The sequence below is a fragment of the Triplophysa rosa genome, linkage group LG20 (genome assembly GCF_024868665.1).
Source record: "Triplophysa rosa linkage group LG20, Trosa_1v2, whole genome shotgun sequence".
In the NCBI taxonomy this organism is placed as follows: Eukaryota; Metazoa; Chordata; class Actinopteri; order Cypriniformes; family Nemacheilidae; genus Triplophysa; species Triplophysa rosa.
The window spans coordinates 1,644,985-1,656,199 of record NC_079909.1 but is presented as its reverse complement, the minus strand read 5'-3'; the positions used below and the strand labels follow the sequence as shown (position 1 = coordinate 1,656,199).

General features: G+C 41.1%; 1 protein-coding gene across 1 annotated transcript; it reads left to right on the top strand.

Moving 5' to 3' along the window:
* Nucleotides 1–505: 505 nt before the first annotated feature.
* igfbp6a (insulin-like growth factor binding protein 6a) lies at nt 506–4,390 on the top strand. Its single transcript, XM_057362211.1, has 4 exons — nt 506–2,443; nt 3,222–3,256; nt 3,590–3,709; nt 3,871–4,390. Exons 1-4 carry the CDS (start codon nt 2,107–2,109, stop codon nt 3,982–3,984), a joined length of 606 nt encoding a protein of 201 aa, XP_057218194.1. The 5' UTR covers nt 506–2,106; the 3' UTR covers nt 3,985–4,390.
* Nucleotides 4,391–11,215: the final 6,825 nt, after the last annotated feature.

The window sequence follows — 11,215 nt, the reverse complement described above, 5'->3', positions numbered from 1 at the left end:
ACAGGAACAGGCGAAAAAGCTGGACATGACACGAGTAACACGACGTAATGGAAACACAAGGCACATAGCACACACAATGACCGACACAGGACAATGAAACATGAGGGTGTTTAAAGGGAAGACAAACGAGGGATAATTACACGGGGCAGGTGTGGGTAGTAAAACACTCAGGGAAGGATAACAAGGAAACAAGAGGAGCGGGGCCAATGACGAGACACTGGAGAGAACGTATATTATTGTCAAAAGGACAATAATATGCTTCTCTCCACACATAACCAAAGGCTTTGCCATGACTCTGCTACAGGACCAAGAAAAACATGACTAAATGAAGCAGAGCCATGACAAAACTATTATCTATTATCTAAACTGAATCTATTTAATAGTGTGTCATTGGCCACCACAATTCCGAAAGAATATTCTGTGTATACAGTATGCAATCCTTACCACTTATAATAATTTAGTAGACTTGTAATATTGTATTACATGCTTATGTATTTACTCATGAAATTATCCTGATTATTAATATGTTGTAATGTGTGGAGGAAGAATTATTTTTTAGAAGAAGGTAGATGTAATAGGGATTAACAGCGATCTGAGGTCACTCCACTGGGGCCACATGCCTGAAGCTGGTTGCCAACAAAAATCTTCCATGTGTGGAGATATTGTCTGACAAAGCACATACATGGCATGTTTCTCTGGATGTCAGTTAACAATTTTAGCAACGTTTTGAGTGAAGGGGAAAGCACTTGTTAATTTTTCCTCATGTCACTTAGAAACACCTGTGATACAGCGTTCATTTTTCCTACTTGAGGCGATTAATTATAACATCAATGTGAAGGGGAAATCATTGCAAATGACAAACAGCCTAAAATCGTTGAGCAATCAGCCATTACCTAATGAAAAAGGATTGTGTGCTTTGGTATAAGGAGGCAAAGATATTGAACCAACTGGAGCATTTTTCTTTCTTTTTTGAGCTGCACTGTGCAAACGTTGGAAGGGGAGATTCATGTGCACAGATGTAGGAAATCAAGAAAGACAGTGAGGACATCAAAGTTTACAGTCAGCATACTAAAATAGGTATAATGCCTTAGCTTGAACAATGACAGCTGAATGAATTAACCAAATGTGTGATGAGTGCTGTAAAATGTCACATTAAAAAGTGACTATGATTTTTTGTTTGCTTTCACATTGTGGCTTCAAACTTTGGTCAGCTATTGCTATTATTGCTATTATTATCCCCCATTCATTTATGGGGGCATAAATGTCGTGTCGGCAGTTGTGGCCTAGAGAGTCGGACTCGTGACCAGAAGGTTGCTGGTTCGATTCCCAGGGCCAGCGGGTAACGACTGAGGTGCCCTTGAGCAAAGCACCTTACCCCTACTTGCTCCCCGGGCGCTGCAGTGATAGCTGCCCACTGCTCCGGGTGTACGTGTGTTCACCACTTGCTGTGCGTGTGTTCACTACTCTCTGGATGGGTTAAATGCAGAGGTCACATTTCGGGTATGGGTCACCATATCTGACTAATAGGTCACTTTCACTTATGTATCATGACCCTTAAGTAAAAGGTGTGTTAGGTAAAACAATAAAAATTTTAAACCTTTGGAGTTCTCAGACTTATTTTATGAATAGCTTTGCACAAAGTACAGAAGTTCCATGTGTAATCCTTCAACATCCACCTAAAGGGTAGATCAATCAAATTTAAACCTAATGAAAATACCATAAATATCCCACAGCTATGGATTAAATGTGTTATTTTAAACATAATATAGATCTACACAGCTCATGAGTGAAAACAGCTACATATTAATATCATACTAGCTGTGGCACAAATATACAGATAATGATATGGAGTCAAACATTAAGAAACTCCGCCTCTTTTCTAATGCCCAGCATCTGTTGCTCTCTCAGCCACCCACCCCTACATCTTAGCTCTTTAAAAGCAGCCTATGCTGCATTTTCAGGCAATTTGGATCCAGTTATGATCCTTAGATAACTCACATTGGCTGATAATCCCTTCATAATTTTGTTTTTAGTCAGTGTTAGAGAGAAGCATTAAATTAAAAAAGACTAAAAGTAAAAGAACCTACTTGGATTCATTGGACAAAGATGTTTTTTCTGCATGATTTACTAATTATTTTTGTTCCAGTTCTTTGCTTATTCAGCTCCAACTACTTTGCATTGGGCTTAGGGAATGGGTGCAAGGAATTGTGTAATGGGTCCTCAGGCAGCCTCAAAAGTCATATAGCTGAACGTTTAACAGGGGAGGTGAGCACATCCATTCTGGCATTAGATGAACCCTGTGGGGTTTATACTCTGCCTTGTGCCCCGGGTCTTCGCTGTATCCCTCCTCTTGGAGAGCAAGGCCCTCTTCAGGCGCTGCTTCAGGGACGAGGGCTTTGCAAGAACATCAAAAGTACTATTACAGACGTATCTCCACCTACAGGTAAGATGGCTGGTGTTAGTGAATACTTGATCTTGAGTAAATGCTATGAAGGCTGTATGGTAAAAAAACATAATATTAACTAATAGAAAATGTTCTACTTTTAAAAGCTTTTACGTTTTCATTTGAGGAAATAGCTCGCAAATAAGTATAGTATATCGGGAACTGTTACTGTGAAGAATGTGGAAAAATAAGTTGAAACTCAGATAACTGAATTACAAATAGTGAAAATAAATGCACACACCAAATTTAAAAAGAATTAATAAAACAAATTTCTATTTGATGTAAAAACAACACAAACAAAAGTCTGGGATCACTCACTCATTCTTTATATTTTCTCCACATTTTAGAATAATAGTAAACTCATCAAAGCCATGGAATAACGCAGTTGTAACTGTGGAAATTATGTTGTAACAAAAACATTAAAAATAAATAAACTCTACGTTCTATTTTAGCACCTTCAAAGTAGTCAACCTTTCTAGAATTTGCAAAATCATTCTCTTGGCATTTTATAGGCCAGCTTCTTGATGTCTCAACCTAGGACGCTTTTTAAACAGTATTAAAGGATTTTCCATCTATGCTGGACTCTTATTGGCTGCTTTCTATTGATTATTTTGTGAAGTGATCCCAAACTTTTGACCAGTAGTGTATGTTAAATAAAGAGTACACATTTTGGAAACTTTCTATTTGCTATTTTAACACTTCTTTCTTGTTTAAATATACACATATTTATTGCTTAACAGCTATAGATCAATAACAAGACTATTTAATTATGTTTTAGATTACAGACCATCGACTGCTGATAATACTGAAAAGGTAATATTTATGACTAAAGTACAGCATCTCTTTACTTTTTAATAATATACACACTGTTAAAAAACGAATTTTACAGATTTTATTTTACAGATTTTTCATGTATTTTTTTTAAATACGGTCAAAAAAACATAAAATTATAGAAAAAGACAGCACATTTAAACTAAAACGGGAAAAACGTAATGTTTACAGTGTTACATAAAATTTTTAAGATTTGTTGCTGTCTAAATTTAAGTTTAATCAAAGTGACTGTGATTATTACAGTGTACATGAATAAAAGGGTGCAATCACCTCACTATGGCATTTCTCTCTGTCATTTATTGCTTAATTCGACAGGGTCCTTGTCGCAAATTGCTAAATACAGTGCTCCAAGGTATTGAGCTGACAGTCATTCATTCAATCCAGAACATCTACATTCCTAACTGTGACAGACATGGGTTCTTCCGGAAAAAACAGGTGTGTATCTGTGGAATGATTAAGTTGTGATACAGTTAAAGGATTTAAAGAAGACATACAAAGACAAGCTCCAGTTTTTTGATAGTATATCACCTTAATACTTGTAACATCTTAGTGATAATTTATATTTTAAAATGTTCTCTGATTGACTCTTCAAATAGTGTCGCTCATCGCGGGGAATGCAAAGAGGCCACTGCTGGTGTGTTGATGAGAAGGGAGCAAAAATTATATCTCGTAAAAAAGAAGATGGTACTATCTCTTGTACCAGTACCTGAGATTTGTGGAATAGCACTGGACAACTCATGGTAATAAGGATCTGGAATCTGAGTGAGAGCTGAAACAGATTGAAGTACACCGGCATAATGATAATAGATTATTTACATTTCTTGTTACAATTAAATTTGTGATCCATTCTGATGCGTAGATGATTTTGTTTCACAGTCTGCCAAAACAGAAACTGTTAAAGTATTTTCAATTTAAAAAACATATTTTCTTCACGAAAATGCTTATATTTATTTTTTTCAGAATAATGCAAATTCCCTGCAAACTTTGCAAGGTCATTGTATATATCTACATCTAATTAAAACAATTGTACATTAAATCAAAATAAAAGCTGGCATAAACAAAGAGTTTATTTGCAAAAACAGATAACGGATCATAATAAAGAATCATGTTTTTTTTATAGTTTCATAATGTTTTATTGTGTTTTATTGTGTTAGGTATCTGCTTTTTTAGTTATTACCTAATAAAAAACAAAACAAATCATCGCCTTGGAATTATGAATAGTTTTGAGATATTGAGCTTTAAAGATTTTGCATTTTATATAGCAAAAATGATATGAGGAACAAATATCTTTTGTAAATGAAAAAGACAGAGACCATTAATGAATTCCAAATGTACAATATGAACCTTTTCTGAAATTTGTAAATGTTTTTTTTTTGGAACAGGTCAAACGCAGATAAAACCTTCTGATTCTGAAAAATCACTTTCAATTTAGAATTATAAGGTTATCTGCAAAACATTAAAGTATTAAAAAAATTAAATACATTTTCAAGCAACACAAACAATGTACTTATAACTTTTGTTAAAACATGAAATTAGTATATAAAAATGTGTAAAAAAGGTTCATTTACATGGTTTTTATGACACTTATTTCATATTTCAGGATGCTTGTTCAAGTTATGCATAAAAGGCCGTGCTAATTGTTGTATTGATGTTTTATCCAAAGAAGGTGGGACAGACTAAATAACTTTTTAGAGATGAGTATGGCTGAAAAAACAATGTTTATTGTTGTAATCAAGACTCTTGACGTTGTTGACTATTTGGCATTAACTGCATCATGAGAGTCTATGTAAACACAGGTATTAGGAAGCTAGCACTGCTGACAAGTGTTTCGTCTATAAATATAAAAAAATCTCCTCAACAACCTTAAACAAAACAAAAGCTCCTTTGAGCTGCTCTCGTTGACAAGAGTATCAATAAAACAGTCAACCTTGAGGTTGATGTTCCTGTCACTGCGGAGTCCAGTCACATGACAAAGAAAGCTGATCCTGAATGGTCCTCTTGTGTGCATTCAAAGTGCTGATTGGCTCTTACAAATAGAACCTTATGGGACCAAATTATAATTTGATTTTGTAGAAAGACCCTTTTTGTTTTCTTAAAAATTCCCAAAATGCACACATTTAAAAAAAAACATTGCTTTATGTAAATAAATTACACAGAATAAGAATATGTGAATAACTCAATTTTGACAAAAATTCTGATATAACCTTATAATTCTAAGGCGATGAAATGCCATTTGATTAATATTAAATGGAATGCAAAATAAACAAACAACATTTTAAAAAATTGTAAAAACATTTATATTTTAGGCAAATTAACTCTTTATATCTGTATTAAATTTTAAGTAGATATTGTGTGGAGTTGGTGTGATCTGTTTTTTTTAAGACTAAAAATGTTGTCTAGGAATAAAACAAATATACAACCATACAGTATACTGTTAAATATACACACTGTTTATATATGCAGACTAAACCTTTCAACTTTACACACTGTACAACTTCATACATACATAACTTTCAACTCTACACAAACTGGACAACTTGTATACAAAAAAGATAACAAGCACATGTGGGATCAATCAACAGAACAAAGAAACACACTGTAAATGCCATTCACTATAAGAAGTTGTAAAACTAACAAAACTAAGAACTCAACAAAACTAAGGAAATTCCCTTTAAGCAGCTTCATTAATTTAAGTGTTGTCGCAGAAGGTGCGTGGTAGAAGAGAACCCAAGCGCAGGCAGGCAGTGAAGGGGTTAACACAACAAGGCTTTATTAATACATGAAACAAAAACACCCACAATGGGGAAAACGAAACTGAGATATATATATAAAACAAAAGACTTCTCACGTGGGGGCAAAACGTACAACAAGAGAAGCAAAAAACCTAACTCAAACTCGACCAAACGTCTTACAAAAAAAACATGGCAGGGTAATAAAGGCAAACACACAAAACTCACGATTCATGGACAAGGCAGAGAACATGAACAAGGGTAACAACACGAGCACACAAACAAGGTACACACCAAACGCAGTACAATCAATACACGAGCACAGGACAAAGAAACATGAGGGTATTTAAAGGGAACACAAACGAGGGATAATGACACAGGGCAGGTGTGGGTAATCAAACACTCAGGGAAAGATAACAAGGAAACGAGAGGAGCGGGTCCAATGACGAGACACGAGATAACACATGAGAGGTAAAAACATAAACATCTCATGGCTTTCTCACATAGAACCTAAGGGCTCAGTCCCGATCCTGCCACATGACTAGAAATACAGAACCAAGAATGCAGGACCGTGACAGAGCCCCCCCCCCCCCTTAATGAACACCGCCAGGTGTTCACCAAGGGGCCGACAAACAAGACGTGACAGACTGGGACAAAGACAGGAACCAAACACACATAGACAACACAACCAAGGGCAATACAGACAATACAATCACTGGGTTGGGGTGGGACAACAAAAACAACAAACATGGGAGGGGGGTGGGGACAGTCAAGGGCTTGTGGGGGGAACAGTCCTAGTCCCCGGCTGCGCTCGAGGGCGCAAAGTCCTGGGGAACTTAGGGGAGGGAGTCCTGGGGGGAACTGCCGACTGGAATGTCGGCGGGACAAGGCTGGGCGCCGGCTGGAAGACCGGCCGCACAGGGCTGGAGACCGGCTGGAAGGCCGGCTGCTGCACCTGCTGGAAGGCCGGCTGGACTGGGCTTGACGCCGGCTGGACTGGGCTTGACGCCGGCTGGAAGGCCGGCTGGACTGGGCTTGACGCCGGCTGGACTGGGCTTGATGCCGGCTGGAAGGCCGGCTGGACTGGGCTTGACGCCGGCTGGAAGGCCGGCTGGACTGGGCTTGACGCCGGCTGGATCGCCGGACTGGACGCCGGCTGGATCGCCGGACTGGACGCCGGCTGCATTGCCGGACTGGACGCCGGCTGCACCGGACTGGACGCCAGCTGCACCGGACTGGACGCCGGCTGCACCGGACTGGACACGACACTGGACACCGGACTGGACGCTGGTTGGATCGCCGGACTGGATGCCGGACTGGACGCCGGCTGCACCGGCCTCTGCTTCCCCCTCCTCGGCTTCTTTTTCCTGGACCGGCCCACAGGACATGTGGCCGGTTGCTGGGAAGCGGTGGGAGGCCCGAGATACTCCGCACCGGAGGAGTCGGACGGGGAGTCCCACGACTCCCTTCGTCTCCGCCGGCCACGGGTGTCGCTAGGTGGTGCAGCAGAGTGCCCCGAGGCAGATGGATCGGAGGGACCCAAGGTAATGGTGTCAATGTTAAGGACACGTTCCTCCGGAATCACCTCCAGGCGGGTCGGAGAGGCAAGACGTGCTGAGGCTCCTGGCGGATCCCGATTGTTAGCGTAACATACGAGATTCCCAAAGCCCAGGGGTCTCAGCATCCGCATCTCCGACCGGGAGAGTGGTTCCGCAAGACAGCCATTGAACATTACCTTGAGCTCCTCTTCCCCAAAGCAGCCTCGCTCTGCTACATCCAGGAACTGATCGGCGAACACCCAGATGTTAGTGTCTCCCTGGCGGAGGGAAAGGAGGCGGTGGGTCTCCCTAGACCGGCTCCCCATGTCCACAGAGTTGCCTGCTGGGCTCAGTAGTGGCTCGTGTATTCTGTCGCAGAAGGTGCGTGGAAGAAGAGAACCCAAGCGCAGGCAGGCAGTGAAGGGGTTAACACAACAAGGCTTTATTAATACACGAAACAAAAACACCCACAATGGGGAAAACGAAACTGAGATATATATATATAACCTAAGCGCTCAGTGCCGATCCTGCCACATGACTAGAAATACAGAACCAAGAATGCAGGACCGTGACAAGTGTCTCATTGACCTGCATTTTAGACTTTACATTAGAAATCTCAATCCTGGTCCGCAAAACCCCCCCTCTGCATATTTTGTACGTTTCTCATATCTGCCTTCAGAGGTTTGTTCAACACAACCGTAAATGCCCTATGAAGTGGACACCACTGGATATTCTGCCATGATTTCAGACCGTAAGGTAGGGGTTGCACGAACTAGTGACTAGTCGACATTAATGCTCTGACGCGACCTTTGCATGTCATGTGATTTTGACACTGTACCTTTAAGAAAAGGCTGTTCCAGGAGAGCTGCGCGTGAGGCGGATGTCATTCCCACCCGGTTCGGCAGGATTCTGTCAGGTACCATGGGACGATACTATGCTAAAGTTTTGTCTTTTTTAAGGACTTGATAAACAGATTTATAGACTCCTTACGCCTGGCATTAGCAATCTCCCACTGGTGTAATACTCTTGTGCAACTCGCCCTTTCCCAGGGGCGAGGCAGAGAACATTTCCACACCAGAACCTGTGCACTATGTTTGCCAAGTCTGGGTCTATGGATCATGTAAGGACTCCAGTTTCCCCTGAAAAATCTTTGTGGGAGGGCCATACAGTGAAGACTCCGGGGATCCATGGGTTTTGGTTTGTGTTTTTGTTTCATGGTTATTGTAGTTCTATCATGTTGTCTTGTTTTCCTTGATTCCTTTGTCTGACGTGTCTTGTTCTGATTGGTTTATGTTGGATGTGGATGATACCTGTTGGATGTTCTCCAATGCCAGCTCTTCTTCGAGATGTAACCGAACGTGTTCCCAACCAACAAGGCCAATATCGCATGTGTCATCTCCCTGCTGACCGGTAAGGCCCTCAGTAGGGCAAGGAAAGTTTTGGAAGCCGGCGGCACTCTCACGGCTACCCTTTCTTAATTTCTCGGGCACTTTAAAGAAGTGTTCGGACAGTCTGCAAATATCCTCTTGTTTCAAGACCAACTGCTCCGGTTGAAGCAGGGGCGATCGTTGGTTGCGGAATATGCCATCCAGTTCCGGACTCTCGCTGCCAACTGTGGCTGGAACGAGACTGCCCTTATCACTGTCTTTCGTCAGGGTCTGGAGGCTACCCTCCGGACCCATTTAGCCTTCTAGGACGAAACAATAGGGCTGGAGAATCTCATACAGTACTCCATCCATCTCTCTCAGCGACTCGTTGCAGTCCCCTCAACGAAGCCCGCTGCATCTCCTCCGCGAACCCCCATTAAAGTTTAGTTTATTATAAAGCACAATAAAACAAAGGTCGTTGACCATTGTGCTGTACAATACTGATAATAATTGTAAATAAATAAAAAGACAGACAGAGAAACAGACGAGCTCAACAAGACTCATAAATTATAAGCTTTTTCTAAAAGGTGGAGTTTACGTTTTGCTTTAAATTCAATTAAATTCAATTTTATTTATATAGCGCTTTTCACAATGTGCATTGTTCCAAAGCAGCTTTACAGGAGCAAATAAGAAAAACACAGAAAGGTAAAACACAGCACAGTGCATGGTGTTTATAGACCAAGCAAGATCATTATAATAAATAGTATCTAATAAATAAATGAATAAATAAATAAATAAATGCAGTCTCCCGGTGAGCAAGCCAACACTGCACTGCTCTGCTGTGGCGAGGAACCCAAACTCCAATGCTGAATAATGGAGAAAAAAAACCTCGGGAGAAACCAGGCTCAGCCGGGAGGGCCAGATCTCCTCTGACGTGTCATAGCTGCACTCAGTGACCCCGACCAAAGCCACCGAGCAATGTCCACGAAGAACAGGGAGAGCCCACGAGCCGCGACCCAGGAAGCCCCACCCGCCGAAACCGTGCAGGTCCAACCCGGTCCCATTCCGTGATCAACAACAGACAACAGAGGGACAACCAGGGAAAAGTAGTAATGGCATAATTAACTTTATTCCTCTGTTGTCCGACATCGACCACAAAACAAGACCAACCAGACCAGACCCACACAGTCCCAACAAATGAAACGCCCCGAACCACAACCGACAAGCCCCCCCACTCCCTACAACACCCACCCAGCTACCTCCAATCAAAGTCACTGAGTGCAGCCATAACTTCAAACTGCTGTCGTGTGATGTAAGTTGCCAAGGTCTTTAACTGTATTTGTTGGAGTAACAGTGCAGCCTTCAATTTGCAGGTCATAATCCAAAATATTCTGCTCACGTGTCTTTGGTCCGATAAGTAATATTTCTGTTTTATTAGAATTTAAAAAGAGGTTCTGAAGAAATTAATCTAATAGAGAGGGGTAGGCTATTCCACAGTTTGGGGAAGGCTATGGCAAAAGCCCGTTCTCCCTTTCTTTTCAGCCTGGATCTAGGCACATGTAGTAGATTTTGACTAGAAGTGTCTAGTTTAGTTTGTCAAGTGTTTCAGTCTAGTGTTTAGTCAGTCTTCGTTCTGTGCTTGTTTATTATTTTCTTGTTGCTGTTTTTACCCCATCGCGGGTCCTTGTTTTGTGTTTGTTAAAATAAAGTCTTTTGTGTTAACCCCTTAATCCCCGGCTACCTGCAATTGGGTTCTTCCCCTGCTGATTCTTGACAAGAAGACCTTAAACATCTTGCAGAGCTGTTCACAGCCACAAGTTCAGATATACTGTATAAAAAGGTGCCAACCCATTTAAGGCCTTAAAAACAAACAGTAAAATCTTAAATTCAACTCTAAAACATACAGGTAACCAACGCAGAGAGAGAAAGACAGGGGCAATGTGCTCATATTTACGTGTACTAGTAAGCAATCTGCATTTTGGACTGTTTGCAAGCGGTTTGGATAGGATTGACAAATACATATATAAAGTGAATTTCAGTAGTCAAGACATTAAGGGTGTAACGATACTTCGTATTACGATATTTCGCAATGCAAAAATGTTACGATGCGCATCGTAGAGAGATGGGGATATTTTACAATAGGTTTAATTCTATTCGTTCAGCGGTCAAGACGCTACCTACTCTGCGCCAGCACGTCACGTGTGCTTATCTCACATATGTGGTAGAGAGAGAAGCACAAGACACAATCTGTGTCTCCAAGTGGTTTACAAATCATCACATTTTCCTTCACAATCGCCGTTAAAACAG